At 35.5% G+C, this 22,420-nt stretch overlaps 1 protein-coding gene across 1 annotated transcript; it reads right to left on the reverse strand.

Annotated features, from left to right (window-relative positions):
• Positions 1-12,372: 12,372 nt before the first annotated feature.
• LOC114334054 (nucleolar protein 58-like) lies at positions 12,373-13,050 on the reverse strand (the record flags this gene model as incomplete). Its single annotated transcript, XM_050649292.1, has 2 exons — positions 12,637-13,050; positions 12,373-12,429 (listed from the first exon to the last, which is right to left on the reverse strand). Coding segments are annotated over exons 1-2 (471 nt in total), but the record flags the coding sequence as incomplete, so codon positions are not given.
• Between the last annotated feature and the right edge of the window lie 9,370 nt (positions 13,051-22,420).

A 22,420-nucleotide genomic window follows, 5' to 3' on the forward strand; every position in this document is an offset into this window, starting at 1 on the left:
TCAGCAAAATAGAATTCTATTTGGCGCGCTCCCGCACCTGTCTTCGTTTGTCGGTAGAGTTTCTGGACACCCTGTATAGTCGGTTCGCTAAACTCGACACAACTGGCTAGTGATTTTAGTAGTTAATTTTTTTGTTTTTTGCGAATTTTGACAAAATTGGCAAAATTACTAATTATTTAGTAATTATCAACTAGGTAAATAGTAATTATCTTTTTTGCCAAATTGGCAAAATTATTGACTAAAATCACTTGACAGTTGTGTCTGAGTTTAGCGAACCGACAGTATATGAAATAATATTGTTTGGTATAAAAAATTATGGTCTGATATGTTCAATTCTAGTGGAAAAAAATATTTGAAGATTTTTCTCAAATTATGGATACCAACATTTTCATTTATAACTCTTTTATTTTTAATTTGATGAAGGAAAGTTTTCTTCATAAAAACTATTCATGTTCTAAGATTTATGATGCAACCAACATATTATATAAAATTTTATTAATTTTATACGAGGTATATAAAAATATAAATTTAGATCAAGAGTAAATTACCTTTATAGTTCATAACATTTAAATTAGAATGATATAATTGCACATTAAAACATAGTTATTAATTCTAAACTACTTTTCATAATAGCAATTTTCCATATTACGAATTAAAATACGTAAATAAACAAAGTTTTCGTTATGATAATGCTCGTATTTTCAGCTTGTTTAATCTGAATTTGTTAAGCAAAGCAAATGTTATTATTTACATTTGAGTTTGACACTTCGTGAATGTCAAATTAAATTTTAAATTATTTAGCTATTAATAAAATATAAATGACATTTTATAGTGAATTAAATTATTATATAAAATAATATGTGTAATAAATGTATAAAAATACAATTTGAGTATATTTTGAAAGCAATAATACATATTATACTATATTAATATTGAATCAGTAGAAACGATATTTAAATTTGGTAAATTTAACTCCACTCGACCAGCGCACGACCACACAACTCAAAATACAAGTACGTAAAATACGGTTGCGTGCAGCGTGGCGCAAACCCGTGGAATTTAAGTGACTCGCTCGGTCTGTAGATCCAAGTAAAGTTCATCAGTAAAAAGTATCTATATCATGTATGTATTATTTATTTTACAATATTGGAAAATTGTTATTTAAAATGTGGTTTGGAATAAAAAAGTATGTTCTGATATATGAAATTACATCCTTCTAATGGAAAAAAATATTTGACGAATTTTCTCAAATTATGGATACCAACATCATTTTCATTTATAACTCTTGTATTTTTAATTTGACGAAGAAAAGTTATTCTTCGTAAAAGTCTCTTCTTGGTCTAAGATTTATGATGCAACCATAATATATCAAATTTTATTAATTTTATACGAGGTATATAAAAAATATGAATTTTGATCAAGAGTGAAGTATCTTTATAGTTCACAACATTTAAATTAGAATTACAGAATTGCACATTAAAACATAATTTTAATAATCATGAATCAAATTTTATTAATTTTATATGAGGTATGTAAAAAATATGAATTTCGAGTAAAATATCTTTATAGTTCACAACATTTAAATTAGAATGATATATTTGCACATTAAAACATAATTTTTGATTCTAAACAACTTTTCGTTATAGCAATTTTCTATATTATGAATTTAAATACGTATATAAACAAAGTTTTCGTTATGATAATGCTCGCATTTTCAGCTTGTTTCTCATGGATGTAAAATTTTTTGTAAATGCTATTTTATGTTTCCTTTTTGATTCTATGTTACGTTTATTTGTTAGAGAAAAGTCTAAATTTTTGTTCATAGCATTTTATGGGCGTTTGTTTCAATAGACCAAAAATGTTACCAAAATTCTGGTTTAATAGATTATTCTTCAAAAATCTTGTATTATATTATTAAAATCACTCATTTTACCATTTTTCCCATATCTAGAGACTCCATAAAAACTCATAATGCAAATTTTTTTTGTTTTTTATTATTGACTTTATATTTTTACTCTATTTTATAATGACCGGTAAAAAATACCGGGATCTTCCCGGGTTAATCCCGGGTTAAAGGGTTAATCTTCCTTTTAATCTCCTAGAATTAAACAAAGCCATCTCCTCACTAAAAAACTCGGCTGCTGGTCCAGACGATATCCCATAAATATTCTTAAAAAATTTTCATCCGGATACACATTTCAAACTACTAAAGTTATATAATAAGATCTGGTCTCAAAAACAATTCCCAACGTTATGGCGACAAGCCACTACAATCTATTTCAGAAAGAATGACTCATCTCCAAATCTTTTACAGTGATATAGATCAATCTCTCTTACTTGTTCACTATGCAAACTGTTACAAAAGATGGTCAATTAACGTCTGCTATGGCATCTAGAAAGAAATAATTTTCTTGACCCATTCCAAACAGGCTTCAGGTCAAACAGAAGTACAATGGACAACTTGGTCACACTACACCGAAATTATTGTTGACTAATTTTCGAAGAGAAACGAAGCCATAGCAGTAACTTTAGATATTCAAAGTGCCTTCGACACTGTACAAAGATTCTTATTCTCAGAAAATTAGAAGAATACAATCTAACTGGTAACATTTATCTATTTGTAAAAAACTTCTTAACAAATCGATCTTTTAGAGCATTAACAAATGGAAAAATATCAAAACCACATGCTCTAGATAACGGTTTTCCCCCGGGGGTCTGACTTAGGTACTACCTTATTTATGAATGACTTTCAATCATATATTGAACCACCAATCAGGTACTTGATATATAACGAAGACATTATATTATATTGCATAGGCAGATTCACAGCTACTACGAGCGCTTTGCTACAAAATACAATAAATAAAATAGACATGTAGTCTAAGCGTGCTGGATTTGTTTTCTTAGCTCCTAAATCCAAAGTTATTCACTTTTACAAAAAGCATAGACCAAATTCACCCTCTATAAGTCTAAACGGACTTCGTTTAAAAACAGTTAACTATTTGACACTTCTGGGCTTCACCTTTGACAAAAAGCTTACTTGGAGACAGCATATTTAGGAACTTAAAGGAAACTGTGTTCAAAGAATCAATTTACTTAAATCTCTTTCGAGCTTCTCTTGGTGAGCTGATGAATAACCTCTTCTTAAAATATATAGAGCATTAATTCGCTCTAAGCTAGACTAAGACAGTATTCTTCATATGACATCCAGTAGCTCCTCACTAAACTCTAAATCCAATACAAAATACATCCTTACGACTATGTCTTGGTGCTTTTAAATCTAGCCCCGCTGAAAGTATCTGTGTAGAAGCTTCAGAGCCACCACTCCACCTAAGAAGGCAACAACTTCTACTTACATACTTTGCAAGAATATCAGAAAATCCAAGTAACCCGGTAATAAATCTCATCAAATCCATAGAGCCTCCCACAGAAAATGCATTATCACACTCTCACGTTACCACAAATATTATCTCCTTTATTTAATTCTATCAGCCTTTCACATACTACTGCTATTTGTACTCCTAGGACAGTCCCTTAGCTACCCAATCTTCCAATACTCAATACCGATTTATGCAGATTCGATAAAACAGAAACCCCAAACTCACTCCTCAGAAAATCCTTTCAAAACATTCTCAATTCAGCACAATTTGATGAAATATTATACACCGATACGTCCAATAATGAAGATGGCTGCGCAGTGTCCACAACGACGACAACAATAAGCTCTGTGCGACTACCTAGAAGCTGTACATAGTGTTTACACCGCAGAATTGTATGGACTACTTCAGGCACTAAAGACTTCACTGCCCTTTTCTTTAAATGAAAGCAAGAAAATCGCCATATGTACAGATTCCCGCTCCTCGATTCATTACATAAGATGCATCTTCACAAAATCCCATTAGTCCAGGAAATACACAACATCTGCAACCAACTATATACCAATAACATGATATTCACAATGATCTGGACTCCATCCCATGTTGGTATATTGGGAAACGAAAAAGCAGACCAGGCCGCTAAAGCAGCATGTTCTTCTGACACAGCCTTCAAACAGTTCCAAACCTACACGGACCTTAAAATATTGTTTAAATAAAAAACTCTCAGCTCATTAGCAGACCAATGGAATAGAATAAAAACTAAGCTGCCCGAAATTCAACCTAACTTATCTAGACTCAATCAATATGTCATCCATGAACAGGAAAGAAAAATCAGTTATTCGCCGATTACGAATAGGGCACACATGTCTCACACACGGATACCTTATGGCGTCAGAAAACCCTCCAGTATGCCATTTCTGCAATATTCTCATTTCCATTAAACATGTAATAATGGACTGCTCTCAGTACGATTTTTCTAGAAACAAATTCAAGTTAAACGGGAATCTAAAAGACATCCTCAGTGTTCCAAATGGTTCAACTGTGTTCTAAAATTCCTAAAAGAAACACGTTTATTGTAACTAATCTAATCAGTGCACAGTGTTTAATCTATAATAGGCCAGGGTAATATGACAAAAATATACCCTGTTCGTGACACTTCAGCAGCCAGGGTACTGAAGCGTTTTTTCAACAAGTAATACCTATAGGAACGAATTGTAACTATTTCCTGCGTAGGATCTGGCGGCCATTTTTATTTATAAACAATTAACTGTCAAAAATGGCATTTTCCTTTTATTTTCAAATCAACGAAAAACAGTAAAACTTGAGTAAAAATGAGTTTTTTAATACAAATTTCTTTGAGAATATGGAAAAAGCTTTAAAATGACGTATGTATTATAAAGTTTGATATACTCATTTATTGTTAATAAAATTGCGAAGAAAGGCCGGAATTGCAAAAAAAATTATTTTCGCAATAACTGTTGTAAAAATAAGTGTACAAGTTTAAATTTTTGTCAAATGAGGGTTCTTTGGTGCTTAATATGTGATAAAAATTTCAAAGCGATTCATTCCATTGTTTAAATTTTATTCGAATTGTTTTTCTCAGAGAGCATTATATTGCAATAACAAAGTCAGAAAATAATGACGTTCGAACCATTCCACAGGTGTCAAATGGAAGAGCATGAGCTATATTTTCAACTTGGTTTAAAAAAAGTCAATAAAAAATGCATTTATTAGTAATAAATAATTATGCAAAAGTATAGTAAACCTTTCCTTATAAACTTTTTGGATAACTTTTTCCAAAAATTTTTTACCCTGTTTTAAGTGCACAAGTATCAAGTTATGTTATTTATATCATAATTGATAAAAAATTGTAATAAATATATATAATTTCTTATATAACAAAATAAAAAGTTAATAAGGAAAGATTTACGGTACTTTGCATAATTATTTATTAATAATAAGTGCATTTTTTATTCGCTTTTTTAAACCAAGTTGAAAATATAGCTCATGCTCTTTCATTTGACACCTGTAGAATGGTTCTAACGTCATTTTTTCTTGACTTATGTTATTGCAAAAAATGCTCTCTGGGATAAACAATTTGAATAAAATTTAAACAATTCAATTAATCGCTTTGAAATTTTTATCACTTATTAAGCACCAAAGAACCCTTATATGACAAAAATTTCAAAGCTATAAACTAATTTTTACAATAGATATTGCGAAAATAATTTTGTTTTGCAATTCCGACCTTTTTTTGCAATTATATTAACAATAAATGAGTATATCAAACTTTGTAATACGTCATTTTAAAGCTTTTTCCATAATCTCAAAGATATTTGTACTAAGAAAACCATAAGTTTCACTGTTTTCCATTGATTTGAAAAAAAAATGGAAAAATGCCATTTTTGACACTTAATGGTTTATAAATAAAAATGAAGCAAGCAAGCAAGCAATTTGATTCAACCCGACCTGTGGGAGATGTCCACCCTATCGAAAAAGTACATTCGGGTGTAACAATTCATTGGGGCGAGGTGTTTTGACCCGAGTACAAACAGGGATCACCCCACCTCGCTCCAATGCCCCAGACCATCCCTTTCCCCCCCATAGCACGCTGATGCGCGATGGGGGCACAACTATCGTAGCCAAATGCTCTTCACAATGGAATCCTGGGTAATAAGATTCCATGTGGTACCCTAATCGAATGCAAAAAACTAGGCCAGCGTGAAGCGCTCTATGCAGGCCAGGCCCTAGGGATTTTGCCGCCCTGCGCAAGATTGGCGACCGCGCCGCCCCCCCCTTTGGTAGACCCATGACTCACCACCTTCCTTCAGCGATCGCTAACTTAAATCACGATTGTATTTTTATTGATGTGTGCTTTGTGTTTGTGCTAAATTATTTAATATGCCATTTTCCACTGAATTTGAACGATACACGCTTAAAAATACATATATTTGCAATATTTCATGAAATTTTACTACATTACTATTATTATATTAAAACATGCTTTAATATCCAAAACTCAGTACGCATATCCATAATTACACACTTATTTTTTAAGTACCTAAGCCGACTTCTCTTTTTATCTTGGCATGAGGAAGTCTTTTTAGTCTTTAATAATTCTGAAAGATCCAGGGACTCCGCTATTTCGTGTTCAATGGAGATTGACGCTAGTGCACACAAACGTTCCTGGAGACATAGTTGACCTTAAGTAATTTTTTATTAATTTTAGCTTTGAAAAGCTTTTCTCTCTAGAGGCCAGTGTCACTGGTAGGGTTACAAAAATCCTTAAAGCAACACTAACGTTGTGTTGTGTCTCTAGAGGTGTACCTACTCTTAAGCTTCACAATCGTGGAAATACTTTGAGTGCTTCTTTTAGATCAGCATAATTTAGACCTTTTGACTCATCAAAAGTTAAAGCATCACATAGCTTAAAACATTTACCTGAAAAATCACTAGCAGTCATATGCTTAATTTGGTTTATGTCGTACACAAACTCAAAAATTTCTCCATGACTCTTAATTTGCTGAAATCTATCACAAATAGAAGTCAACATATATATCGTGTCTCTGGATCTAGGTCCATTCTTTCATCTTCAGCCTCATAGCCGAATTGTCTTTTCACTTTCCTCTTTCTTGATGTTAGTGTGCCTCTGATTTTCAGGTTCTCAATTTCTAACTTTGATGGAACTCTTTTGCGTCTGTCAAATAGTCCTGGAATTTTAAATCACTTTTGAGACTTAAAATGGATTTCTGTTTTTTCTAATAAACTGACAGCTTGATACACTCAACTTAATATTAATACTCTGCAGTGATTTGCTGACTACGTTGATGTGAAGTAAAATGTTATGCCATACCTATTACCACAAAGCAATGAAAAGTAAAATCACGTATTTAATTTTCCAAACAGTATGGGGATTACGAACACTCCATACGAATCGTATCCGCCATGTTTTACCATAAAGTTCTATGGTAAAACATGGCGGATACGTTTCGTATCGAGTGTTCGTAATACCACTGCAGCTTGCCTCATGAGCAACCATTTTATCATTGGCTTTATTGACAGTGATTTCTTCAAGAGCATAGATTTCTTCAAGGTAGATTTCTTCAATTCAGTATCTGATCGGAGTAATTGAATCAATTCTCATCTAGTTCCCATCTACACATAGTTTCTGACAAAGGTTCCAATGTTATGCTAGAAATATGATTTTTTAGTATAGCCCAACGATGAATAGATGGTGAAAAAAAGTTGGAAATTTTTGTGACTAAAGAAAAGAAAGAAACTGCAAACTGTGAGTATATACCAGCATCGTTCACGACTTAGTTGAGTGAATGGCTAGAACATGGGACAAAAAGTTCTTCCCTTTCATGTTTGCCCCATTATCATACCCTTGTCCTCTCATATCATCCAAGTATTCTCAGTTTCAGTTCATTCAGTTTTTGCAAAATAACTTCTGTTAGCTTAGCAATAAGCTTCAGCCAGATTTTTCAAATTATTATATCCATTTTCAGTAAATTTAATTTTAAGTGAATTCAGTGAACTTAATTTAGTTCTGGTCCCACTATTATTTTCCGATGAAGAAGGCGGTGTTGTTGATTTCCCGTCGAATAAACCTTGCAATTGTTATTGTTTCACTTAATAATTCTCGTTTTTACAGTTGCATTTTTGATGCACTTGTTCATAATATTGATTTTTTATAATATTAAAAACATAATTTATTATTTATTCATTTTCAAAAATTGGCTGTCTTAAAATTGCCGCCCCTAAATTAGCCGCCCTGGGCCAACGCCCAGTTCGCCCACCCCTGGGGCCGGGCCTGGCTCTATGCCTTTATCTTCTTAATTACTTATCCGCGGAACTAAAATTGCTTGCTTGGGCCCCAAGTCATTGTACCGAGCCCCATTGAGCTCTGTCCAATGACTTGTTGCTCGAGTTGTTTTGGGTGTTTTTTTTTGGTTTTTTATATTTTTTGGGGGGCTTACGCCTTTTTGTATTTTTTGTATTTTTTTGGGGGCTTACGCGCTTTTGTATTTTTCTATTTCTGAATTACCTTAAAGGTGATCGTGGTATTGGACCTACGTGTGTTACGTTTTCTTCGGCACTTGTTTTCGAGCTACGAACCGTTCACTGTTTACACTATTTTATTTATTTATCCCACTTTACAATATTTGTTGTTTTGGACGTTTGTGCTTCCACCGGTGGAAGGCGTCGTACCTTAGCATCTCTCGCAGTATTGGGCTTGGATGGTATTCCAGATCTGCAAATTTTACCCTGGCCTTGTCTGTCATTATCTCCGTGACTCTTACTTGCTGTAGTTCTCTAAAGAGGAATCGCTCGGCAACGTATTTTGGGACTTTGGCTGCTTCTCTTAGGCTGTTGTTGTGGACCGCCTGTATCTTCTTTTTTGTTGTGTTACACACGTGTCCCCATGCGAGAGATGCGTACGTTAATATCGGAAATATTATGCTATTTATGAGCCTTATTTTAGTCTTCAGTCTTAGCTTATTCTCTTTCCTGTTAATCCTCTTAATGTTGCTCTTGCCATGTTGGTTTTTTGGACTGTGACTTCTACGTGTTTCTTGAAAGTTAATCCTTTGTCCATGATGACTCCTAGATATTTGGCATCGTCTTTCTACTCGATGGGGGTGTTCTGCACCGTCAATTGTTCTTCTGGCTGTTGTCTTCCTTTCTTATATAGTACCGCTTGCGTTTTCTCCGAGTTGGTGGCTATCTTCCACTTTATGCTCCATTCTTCTATGTCTTCTAACGCTGTTTGCAGGTTGGTCACTGCTATGTCTACATTTCTATATTTGGCCGCTATCGCTGTGTCGTCTGCGTAGAGGCTCATAATAGTACCCTGAGTTCTAGGTACGTCTGCGGTATATATTGTGTACAGGAGGGGTGATAGGACTGCTACCTACGGTACCCCAGCTTCCGGGCTCCCGAGCTCGGACAGGACTTGTGCTATCCGAACCCTGAAGCTCCGGTCGCCCAAGTACGAAGAGATCAGCCTCGTCATCGCCCCGCTGTACCCATAGCCTCGCATTTTATATATGAGTCCCTTATGTCATACTCTGTCGAAAGCTTTGCTTACGTCCAGGAATGCTGCTCGTGTATTGCTTATCGTTGAAACCAGCTGCTATGTACTCAGTTAGTCTAAGTACTTGTAGCTCACTGGAGTGCTCTGCTCTGAATCCAAATTGAGCTTCTGGGATTATCTCTAGTCTGTTTGTTTCCGCTTGCAGTCTTCTGAGGATGATTCTTTCCACTATTTTGCTGATCGCTGAGAGTAAGCTGATTGGCCTGTATTTCTGCAGGAACGTGTGGTTTTTGACAGGTTTTGGGATCATGATGACATGGGCCACTTGTCATCTGTTTGGGAATCTTTTGTATCTTAATATCGCATTCACCATGTTTGTAAAATACACTATGGCTCTTCTGGGAAGGTATTTTAGGGCTCTATTTGATATTTCGTCTAGACCAGGCGCTTTTCTCGGTGAACTGTTTCTTATATGTTCGTTTATTTCTTCCGGTGATGTTGGGGGGAAGATTTCTTCTGGATCCTCTGGTCTTTCGTCTTGCTCTTCGACTTCTTCTAAGAAGTCGTCGTCCTTGTCTTCATGGAAGTTTAGCCTGCATTCGTTTTCGAGTGTGGACCTCATCGCCTCAGCTTTTTCTTCTATGGAGTATACCATGCCGTTTGCTCCATGTAATGGGGGGATGGGTTTTCTGTCGCTTCTTAGCATTTTCTGGAGCTTCCAGACGTTTTTCATGTTTGGGTCTGATTCTTCCATCTCGTGTACGAAGTTGTCCCATTTTTCGCTGCGGTGTAGTCGAAGAGCCGTCTTCACCTCTCTGTTTAGTGTATTTGCCCAGGTTTTATCTACTCTGTTTCTCGTTTTTCTGGCTCTTTGCTTCGCTCTGTTCTTTTCCCTTATAAGATCTTTTACTTCTTGTGGTATGTCTTTGAACCTTCCCGTATGGATCTCAACTTCTTCTACCGTTGTGCTGTTTCTAATCGCTTCTTGTATGATGTTTTCTAGCTCTAAGACTTTTTCTTCTATTTGTTCTGGATCGTTTATAGTTAACATTATGTTTATTCCTTCACTAACTAACCTTTTATAATCTGTCCACTTTATTTTCATTTTAGTTCTCTTCGGTTGATTTGTTTCTTCCCATGTTCCTAGTTCTAGTAGAATGGGGTTGTGGTCTGTGTTCCCTTCGTCTAGTGTGGTTAGTTCTGCTTGAAGTCCTAGGTTCTTTGCCACAACGATGTCTATATATGTGGGTAGTCCATTTCCTGGGAAGTGTGTTGGATCTTCTGGGCCCATTGCCATTGTATCTTCGTTATTTTCTATGTAGCTGTTTAATAATCTTCCGTTTCGGTTCGTAGCTCTATCATTCCAGTTGGGGGATCTCGCATTTAGGTCTCTTATTATTAGTGTTGATTCGGCGATATTTAGGAACGCGTCGAGGTCTTCATCCATTAATGGGTCTTGCGGTCTTACGTAGGCTGATGTTATTCTGACTGCGCCTTGCCTCATTTTCACTTCTATTGTTGTTGCCTCCATGTTTACTAGTGGTGGAGTCGCGAAACTTGTGTGTTTGATTCCCTTCTTGACTAGGATGGCTGTTCCTCCTGATCTTCTCGTGTGGTCGTTTTCCTATATACATCGTATCCAGGAAACTTTAGATTAAAGTTGTTGGTAAGTTTGGTTTCCTGTATGGCTACGATGTCCATCTCGTATCTGTTGGCGATTTCGTCTAAGATGTTCTGGTTTGTTGTTATGCCGCCTGGATTCCAGGAGCCTATCCTCAAGTATCCCCTATCTGTCAGCATTACTTCTGTGCCTCCCTGGTACCCAATATCACTTCTTTGACTACCTTAGTCACTATGTTGGCGACCATTCTGACTAGGTAGTCTTCGTCTGGGATCGCTGTGTTGTTCTGCGCGTTTTGTGAGGCCTGGACGTAGGAAACCCCGGTTGCTTGCGGTCGTCTGTTGTTGTGCTTGATGTTGTGGCCTCCTTGGTGGTGTTCTTCCCCATGTTGGGCACCTAGGGCATCCTCAGTAGCTGGCTGGATGGCTGCCTTTGTAGTTAGCGCAGGTTGCTTTAACTTCTCTGTCCCGTTTGCACTGTTTCGTTTGGTGGTCTTCACCGCACTTCACACACTTTGGATCTTCGTGGCACGCGTTTTGGGCGTGGTGGAAGCCCTGGCAGTTAAAGCACTGCGTTGGTCCGTTAGCCTTTCGTAGGTCCTGTACCACGACCTTCATGTGGCACAGGTTTGTAATTCGCTTGGCATCTTCGACGTCCTCATGGTCCAGAGTCAGGACGAACATTGGAAGCTGTCTCTTTGGGCCGGCTCTGGTGGACATGTTTTTCGCTGAATGGCAGACAATATTATATTGTGCTGCCATTTCGTTTTTTATTTCTTCTTCTGTGGTATTTGTTGGTAACCCTCTTATAACCACTCTGGGTTTCCTATCCTCGTCTAACGGGAAGGCTATCCATTGTAGCCTTTTGGTTTTGTCTTTGGCTTCGTATGCTTTAGCATAATCTTCCACTATCTTAACCATGTTCCCGTAATGTTCGGGGCTTTTAGTTTGTATTAGGGTTTCCCTACCGCTCTTTGAGATCTTGTTGATCGTTATGATCTTTTGCTTTTGGGCAATGCTGAGGATGGCCCTTGTCTCGTTCACGCTCTGTAATTTTATTACAGGTGGTCTTCTGTGATGTGTTACCTGTTGTTCAGGCAACTCTGCGGTATCTTCATCTTGGTTGGTTTCCATCTGACATTCTGACTCTGAGACACTGGGACGTCTCGGGGCAGGCGCACCACCACCTGCGCTCGTAGCTGGATGCATTGGTTGGACTGGTCCTTTTGGCAGGAGCACTTCTATTGGGGGTGACTTGGCCCTCATCGCATTATTGGCTTGACGATCCCATGTCGTCGATTCTTCATCTTTGGAGGTGGATGGCAGTATCGGGAATTCTTCTTTGTTTTTCGGTTTGTCTTCGGTTCGAATCTTTTTCAGTCTCTCTTCAGCGGTTGGTTTTGGCTTTTTGGCTTCAGGGACTGTCTGTGGCTTCTTGGCTTCAGAGGCTGGCTGTGGCTTCGGTTTAGTCTGCATTTCCTGTTGTTGATTCTTTTCAATGAGTTTTCTAGTCTCTTTCAGTTCTGTCAACAGGTCGTCCAACCGGTTTGACATCTTCTTGATTTCGGCCCTTAGTCGCTCGTTTTCTTCATATTTCTTTGCCATTTGGTCTTCGGCAATTTGAAACCTGGCACTCATCGTTTTTATCACTTCTTTCAGGGTTGCTACTTCGTCATTCGGATCCTCTTCGCTCTCGGATTTGGCTGTCCGTGCTCTTTTGATGGTACCTCTGCCTGCCTCGTCGGGAACTTCTTCCTTCATTGCCTCTACTTTTGGGTTGTCCTTATCTTTCTTCGTTTCCTCTGGTTTACTTTTCTCGTCGTTCTCTTTCTTTTTCTCCTCCTTCTTTTCGGACTTTTCCCTTTTCTTCTCGCTCCTAGGGAGTTTAAAACCATCTTTTTTCGCGCTTCTGTCGTCCACGGACGAGTATCCGTCAGTTTCATCTGCGCTTAATTCCTGAAACAGGTTAGGACCCACTTTGCGTGTGTCCTCATAAGTTGGCAAGGTAGGCGCCATGGAGCGGGGGGGTGACCGAGATCTGACTCGAGTCATCTGGGGTTGGGGGCGAATGGTCCTAATTTTGGCGAAGCCTTTTTTCTGCCGACTGGCCCGACGCCAGCTCGGTTTCAGGGTTGGCTCCCTGTACCAAGCGCGGTTGTTCACGTACCCAGACGGAACTGGGTACGGAATCCTCTTGACTTTCTCGTTCTACTGACCTAGGGGCCGGGGCTGCCCGATGTAGATTCCAAAGAACTACACCTTGCAGTGTCGATACCCTTACGGAGGCACAGTAGAAATCCCGTAGCGGGCTCACGTCGAGCCCGCTTTACTTTTTCTGCTAACCGATCTCTAGCTGTGGCGTCTCAGAGAATTCAATAAAATCAAACTCCCTAAGTTTCACCACATCCAGTCGATCGGCCTTTGCCTCTCCTTTACTGAAAAGTTCACAGTCAAGCCACTACTACTTCGTTGGCTGTGTCGCTGCTTTCCGCTCCGCTGCCTCGCACGTCTGGTTGCTCCGGTGTCTGGCACCGGACTTATTCCGCGTGCGTGAAACTTCAAAGTTAATACTACTAAATAAAAATGACCGCCAGATCCTACGCAGAAATAGTTAAAATTTGAAAAAAACTCTAACAAGAAGTAAAACCACTTCTATGTTAATTGGCATATTTCACTAATGATGGACCGATAGGTCTGAAAACGTTCTGAATTGGACATATTTTATTCAATCCATTGGGATTTTTAAGTTTTAATAAATATACCAATTTACATAGAAGTGGTTTTACTTCTTGTTAGAGTTTTTTAACTATATGGTATGCAGCCAACCTAGGGAACTTCCCTTTTAGTTAAAATTTGCTCTTATAAGTATTACCTGTCGAAAAAACGCTTCAGTACCCTCCTGGCTGCTCGAGTGTCATGGGAAAAACATTATTACCCTGGACTATAAAGTTTATTGTTTGGATTCACTAATAAGAACTGATCGTACCAAATGTATATTTGTATTTTAAAATGTATGTGTATTGTATGTATAATTTGTATCTATAATATTGTAAACTGTTCCCGTGTCAATGACCAGTAGCTGTCGAGACACGTTAATTACAAATAAAAAAACAAAAAAAAACAACAAAAATGTTGTTCCTTCGTAAAAAATTTTTCTAATTTAATTTAATCTGACTCATTTATATTGGCAATTCAGACATTATATTATACATTTTAAAGTAGAAGACTTTAAAATGATATTGCCAATATTTATGAGTTGCGTTCCTTGGCCGACTTTACTGAAAGATAGTTCATTCGATTACATGAAATCAACCCCAAACCCAAGAATAACCGTCACAAAAGATCTGAGTTTAAAAGACAACCACATGCAACGTACTCGTATTTGTGTATTTAGTCCAGGGTAATAAGGATTTTCTCGGGACACTCAAAGATCCAGGTAGCTGATTACTTTTTTAGTTATTGTAGACCTATAGAAAGAAAACATACCTGTTTCCTGCCTAGAGTTCGCGTCCATTTTTTAATTATTAACAATTTAGTGCAAAAATCGCGATTTTTTCGATTTTTTGCACTCCATTCAAAAACTAAATAGTTGATATAGAATTACAATATTCAGTTTTTTAGAACATTGAAAAACCTTCAAAATGCCGATTTTTGAAAGTTAAAAAGTTAATTTCTTGCCACGACAACTGCAAAATAAATGAACATCGTTATTTATTAATAACTTTTACTAAAACAACCTTAGAACTTTAGTGTTTCACCCAAAGTTGGAAATTGAGGCACTTAACAAACCCTCAAAATTTGAGACCGATCCATTAATTAGTTTAAGAGTTATTCTATTTGTTTTTCCCAGAGACCTTTATTTTGCTATAAAATAAGACAGAATAATGAAGATAGTGCAATTCTGAGTGTGCCAATTGAAAGTAGAAAAGTGGTAGTATCAAAATGTATTAAAAAAAGATAAAAAAATAATTAACATAGTCAAAAATCCTAATGACAAATTTTTAAAATTTTGTAGTTTATAAACATTTAGAATAACTTTAAAAATGTAGTCCGAAGAAACATAATTTTTATATATTCGAAAAGATAATATTCTAACACGAATTTTAAAATAAAAAAATTTAGCCTGGGCTCATTTGGGACAAAGTTAGCCATATGTTTTTTAATTCACAGCTAATTTGTTTATAATAATTAAGGAATCTCATTAATGCCATTTTGAAGAATGGGATTTGTATTTTTTCTTTAAAAATTTGCACAAACATTATACCTTCACAGCACTCTCTACGATTTTTCAAAAATGTAGTGCAAACCATTACTAGGGGGAATCTACAAATCCAGCGAGTTAAAATACCGAAAAAGCAATTTCAAACGAATATAATTAGCTGTATCTCCGGATCAACTCAATGGATTTTGATCTTTCTTTTTTAATTGGTATATACTATGTACGTACATTACAAATATGCAACTTTTTACAAATATAATAATTAATAAACAGTCTAATTTGTTTAAAAAATTCTTGAAAAAATATTTTTTTTACAAAAATCTATGTTTTTAATCATAGTATCATTAATGATCACAGAAAAAGTTAAAGTAGACTTTAATAAAAATAAATGATTTTTATTAGATAATTATTTATTGAAGATAATTTATTTATTAAAGTATACCTTAACTTTTTCTATGATTAATAGGGATAGTATGATTAAAATCATCGATTTTGGGAAAAAATTATTTTTTCAAAAGTTGTTTAAAAAAATTAGACTGTTTATTAATTAATAAAAGTGTCTAGACAAATTTCATATTTGTAATGTACAGGAAAATTACATACAAATTAAAAAAATAACGATAAAAATATATTCAGTAGATCCCGAGATATAGAAAATAATAGTAGCTTTAAGTTGCTTTTTATAGTTTTTGAACTCGTGCATTTGTCGGCTCCCAGCTCACCCTTCACTTACACGACTAGTCACCAACTGAACAACATTTTTAAAAATTCGTGTAAAATACCAGGTTTTCTAATATGTAAAATGTCTTTTTCTACAGACAATATTTTTAAAGTTATTCTATATGTTTTTAAACTACAAAATTTCACAAATGTGGCATTAGGATTTTTGACTATATTAGATAATCTTTTTATCGTTTTTTAGTACATTTTGATAGTATCAGTTTTCTACTTTCATTTGGCATACTCAAAATTGCCCTATCTTCATTATTTTCTGTCTTATGTTATTGCAAAATAAAGGCCTCTGGGATAAAAGTTAGAATAAGTCTTAAACTAATTAATGGATCAGTCTCAAATTTTGAGGGTTTGTTAAGTATCCCAATACCCAACTTTTGGGTGAAACATTAAAGTTCTAAGGTAGTTTTTGTAAAAGTTATTAACAAATAACCATTTTCACTTATCTTGCAGTTTTCGTAGCAAAAAATTAACTTTTTAACTTTCAGAAATCGGTACTTTGAAGGTTTTTTAATGTTCTAAAAAATTAAATTTTGTAATTTTATGTCAACTATTTAGCTTTTGAATGGGGTGCAAAAATATCGAAATAATCGCGAATTTTGCACTAAATTGTTAATAATTAAAAAACGGACGCGAACTCTAGGCAGGAAACAGGTAGGTTTTCATCCTATAGGTATAAGTAACTAAAAAAGTAGTCAGCTACCTGGATCTTTAAGTGTCCCGAACATGATATATTTCTAGCTTTTTACCCTGGTCTAATTTGGGTGTTTGTGTATTTGTTGGTTTATAAGTTATTAATTTAATTATTTACCCGACACCGTAAGGTAACAGGGTACTGATTTATAAATAAAATAAATTATAATCATTTAAACCAGTAAATTGTTCATAACAAATTCCGATTATTTCGAACGCAAAAACAAATTTTCAAATTTCGAATTCAGCGTGTCAAAATACAGACGAATCCACTTTGAAATTACGTGGACTAATTATATTTCGTAGCCTAATTATATTTTCTCCAGCAGACAGCTGGAGAAAAAGAATAAGGAGTTAGAAAAACGACTCAATGAAGCAAATGACAGAATAGAACGAATTGAGAAGGATAAAAGAAAAAAGAACATATTAATTAAAGGATTAACTTTCGATAGCAATGATAACAGGTCTACTAAACAAAAACTAGAACAGTTTATTGAAGCAAATCTGCAACTAAAGGTTAAACTGAGGGAAGGAAATAAAATTGGTGATAAATTATTTCTGGCAGAAATGGAAAATATGACGGATAAAATCTCGGTATTAAGGAACAAAAGTAAACTTAGAAACATAACAGGACAAGGAGTATATATAGAGTCTGACATGACAAAAATGGAAAGAGAGATACAGACTATAAGTAGGAAAATAGCGAAGGAGGAAAAAGATAAGGGTAATACAGCAAAAATAGGGTATATGAAGCTAAATATTAATGGAAAAGATATGAAATGGGATAAGGATAATGGTAAACTGACAGAAAGCACACAGAACAGCCAGAGAGGACTCCCAAAAAACTAAAAAGGAATGCAGAAACGACTCCAATAATTATAACGACTAAAGCAACGGACAAGTACATGAGATTGGAAAATGATAATACGAAGTATAAACAAGATAACGAGGCAAAAAAAACCATAAGACAGAAAAGCCAAGAGATCAAAAGTCTGACTCCGTAGAGAATGATGAAAAAGGTAAAGAAATGGGTAAAGAAAAAAGAAGAGTGGAAAAAAGGAAAAAAGAGAAAATAAGAATGGCAACGTGGAATGTACGCGGCACCTATGAGGAAGGAGCCATGAAGGAATTAGTAAAGGAAGTAAGAAGATATAAATTGGATATTGTAGCGGTACAAGAAACAAAACAATTGAGGTCAGAAATATCGGAATTAGAAAATGTGTTTTTTAAAAGTGGAGGAGCAGATAGGATGTTGGGAACAGGTTTTATTATAAGAAAAGGTCTAAAAGAAAAGATTATGAGTTTTAATCCCATATCGGAGAGGATGTGTTATATACGACTAAAAGGGAAAAAAAGAAATATAAGCATTTTAAATGTACACGCCCCTACCGAAGAAAAAGATGAAGAGATAAAAGACATATATTATGAAAAAATGGAGATGGAATATGAAAGAATACCGAAACATGACGTCAAAATTATAATGGGAGACGTAAATGCAAAAGTGGGGAAAGAGGCAATCTACAGAAATACAGTAGGAAAGCATAGCAAACACGACGAGTCAAATGACAACGGACAGAGACTGATAAGTTTTGCAATGGAAAAAAATATGGTGGTAAGAAGTACACAGCTACAGCGGAAAGAGATACATAAGGGTACGTGGACATCTCCGGACGGAAAAACCGTTAACCAAATTGATCATGTAATGATAGAAAAACGACACGCGGAATTTATTACAAATATCAGAAGTATGAGAGGAGCAGACTGCAGTTCAGACCATTTTTTAGTAAAAATTGAATGTAAAAGTGAAATAGAAGAAAAAATAGTTGTAAAAAAGGATGCAAAAAGAACAAAATCATACGAAGTAGCTAACTGAAAAAAGAAACAACCAGACAAAAGTATCAAGAAGAAATAGAAAATTTGTTTTTGGAAACAAAGAATGAAGCCACAGATGTAGAAGAAAGATGGGAACAAATAAAACACATTACAAAAGAAGTAAGCAGAAAATTGATACCCAGAATTAAAAAACAGACAAGAACTAAGGAGTGGTTCGACAGGGAGTGTGTAGAGCTGTCAGAAGAGAAGAAGAAGTTAAGAATACGTATGTTGACCAACCCTAACGACAAAAACAGAGAAGAATATAACCACGTACGAAAACAGTTAAAGAAAAGTTGCAGGAAGAAAAAGAGAGAATTCAATGAAAAAAGTTGCATGAGATAGAAGAAAAATTTAAAAAAAATGAAATAAGATCATTTTATCAAGAGGTAAAAAAAGAAGAAAAAGGTTACCGAAGCAAAACAAGCTACATAAAGACCATAGAAGGAGAGCTAGTAAGTGAGCCGGGAAAAGTTATGAAATAATGGAAAATGTATTTCGAAACGTTACTAAACAGTGATGATGAAGATCAGGGATAGGACGAAGACAGAACAGAGGGTGCAGATATAAAAATAGCCGAACCAACCAAAGACGAAGTGCAAAGAGTTGTAAGCAAATTGAAAAACAATAAAAGTCCAGGTCCAAATAAAATAAGTGCAGAAATGCTGAAAGCAGGGGGAAGAAAACTACTGGAAAAGGTGTATGAACTGATAGAACTTACATGGAAAGAAGAAAAGATGCCTGAAGAGAGGGCCAGAGCCTGGATAATCCCATTACATAAAAAAGGGGATGCAACGATGGTGCAGAATTACAGGGGTATTGCTTTGCTGGACGTGTGCTATAAGATATTTGCTAGGATTGTAAGAGAAAGATTAGAGGTATACGCAGAGAAACTAATAGGAGAACACCAAGCAGGCTTTAGAAACAATAGATCGACGACAGAGCAAATATTTAACATAAAAGAAATCCAAACAAGCTGCTACGAACATAAAATGGTTTTATATGCACTATTCATAGATTTTAAGCAGGCCTATGACAAAATTAATAGAAAAAAAAATGTATAACGCCCTACGGCAAATGGAAATACCAGAAAAACTAATCAAGTTAATAAGAATTACCTTAAATATGACATCTAATGAAATAGTGTGGAACAGTCACAAATCGGAAGAGTATATAGTCAAAAAAAACTTAGACAAGGTGACCCTCTATCAACTGTGTTATTTAACCTAGTTTTGGAAACAATTGCAAGGAACAGCAGAATAGAAACACAAGAAACGATCTACCGTAACGAACATCAATGCATGGCCTACTCCGACGACCTTACACTGCTAGCAAAAACTAATACCGAATTAAATGAAAATCATGAGAAGATTAGTCAGAGAGGCAAACAAATTCGGCCTAAAAATAAATGAAGAAAAGACGAAGTATATGGTGCTAGGCAACACAGAAAGAGAACCTGTAGATATGCTAAAGTTAACAGCGTTCGATGGAAAAGAATATAAATTTAAACGAGAAAATCACTTTACATATCTAGGTGTCATTATAGATGAAAAAGGACACGAGCAAAACGAACTAAAGCACAGGATAGCTAAAGGTAACCGAAAGGTCCCAGTTTAAAAAAATTGTTAAAGTCAAATTACGTATCAAGAAAGACGAAAATTAGAATATACCAAACTGTAATAAGAGCAACAGTCACCTACGGATGTGAAACATGGGTACTAAATAAAACAGAAGAAGAAATGATAGAGAGATGGGAACGCAAGGTACTGAGGACTATTTTCGGGGGAAAAAATACGGCAGATGGTTGGCAAAGAAGAACTAATCAAGAATTAAAGATGCTTTACAAGGAACCAACTGTAACAAGATACACAAAGGCACAAAGAATCAGGTGGGCAGGTCATGTCGAGAGGATGGATAGGTCAAGAATGCCAAAGAAGATACTATTAAGAAAACCAGTTGGGACAAGGAGACGAGGTAGACCAAGAAAAAGATGGCACGAAAAGTTTCAAGAAGATATAGGATCGATGGAAATTACAGACTGGAAAGAGAAAGCGAAAAACAGGATACAGTGGAAAAACATAGTGCAGCAATTTTTACATAGACATTAAATCAAATTATATAATAAATATAAGACATTAGTATATATTGTCATTTGTATTATGTAAAATTGTTATTGTTAAGTTGTAAAGCCCTAGGCCTCCAAGGCCTGTAGAGCATGTTAAATAAATAAATTGTTCACGAAACAGCCCAGGCCCTCGATTTTTGACCCTTCGCTTCGATATCAAACGTATTCGCTTCTTATACTAAACAGATACGAAGCGAATACGTTCGATAACGAAGCGAAGGGTCAAAAATCGCGTTCCTGGCCCCGAGACTAAAAATAATAATCTTCGCATTTATAAAAGGTCGCGCAAAACTTAAGACGGCCCTGGTTAGGACATTTAATACACTCGAGAATTATACTTGAAAAGAATTAAAAAATAAAAAAACCAATTACAGTCGCCGACCTTTCGATTTAATCCATCCGGACCGATGGAAACAAAATGATTTAACCGGATCAGCTCAACAATTCACTCTATTTTTTCTGGAAAATTCATCACCGTCCAAAACGAGAATAATTTGATTATTTCTCTCTTCAGTTCAAACGACCGTCGACGACGAAGCTTTTGTTTCGCTGATTTTGCCCATGAAAACTGTTTGACATTTCTGATAATTAAAAAATTTGTTTCTATTATATACTCTACCTTTTAGAGTGGACAGATCCACTCGATGGTTTCGCGAGTAGACACAATGTGTTTGGTTTTAATGAAAATTGGAAAGGGATTAATGTACTGACGGAAAATATCGACCTGGAAAAAATATAAATTATAAAAAATGCTCTGATGAATAAGCAGATTAAATTTATAAACAAATGGGACAGATCTTTTATAATAGCACTCAAATTATGGATGTGAAACTACTTACTTCTTCTTTTTGCAAGTGGATATTTATACCGTTAGTAGTAAAAAGCAGAAAATGTACAAAGAACTCAGGAAGGAGAAAAACGCCTACATCAAGGAAAAACGCGGACCTTGGAAAACCAGATTATGCCAGAGCTTCACTTGCTAAACCAATAATCTTAAACTAGAAAGTTGTATAACATTCTAAATAAGACGAAAAAAAAAATAAACCACGGCTGATGATGTCTAGGAAATAATGGATAAATAGTACTATTGACGCACTACAAAGCAGATGAGTTGAGCACTTAAAAGTGCTTGAAACTGAAGTGAAAAATGATGCGTCACCCCAAAAACTAAGTAATAAAACCCACATAGAACTTCTTTCAATATTAGAAGTGACAGACACAATCACAAGCCTCCAAATTAACAAGTCACTGGAGTGGACTGTATCCTGCAGAACTCATCCAACATGGAGGTAACAGCATTATGCCTTCGAAACGCCTATGCCGTTTGAATCTTTACAACTATTAAGATGGCGCCACTTGGTATCTCTTTGTTTGCTGGCCAAAGCGAGCAGAAATCAGTTTGGTCAGAAACTCGAAATAATGAGATACGTAGATTCAATTTGAAGTGGACGAAATTTTTGGAAACATATGGAGTACAGCCAAATATCTTACATACGAACAGTATATTAACATCAGTAGAACAATAACCTTAAAATTTTCGGAGTGAAATTCAAAGATTAAATTAAATATCACAGTTTTAATAAACTACGACGGTGCTCTTTGTAGATCTACGTATCTGGTCCCAGGTAAAAGTCAATAAATTATCTATCTCTATAAAATCCGTTTGATAGACGTTTTGATGTTTTGATAGAGTTTGATAGAGTTCAACATGATAGGTTGTTTCAATATCTAGAAATGATTGGAAT

The sequence above is a fragment of the Diabrotica virgifera genome, chromosome 4 (genome assembly GCF_917563875.1).
Source record: "Diabrotica virgifera virgifera chromosome 4, PGI_DIABVI_V3a".
Classification (NCBI taxonomy): Eukaryota; Metazoa; Arthropoda; class Insecta; order Coleoptera; family Chrysomelidae; genus Diabrotica; species Diabrotica virgifera.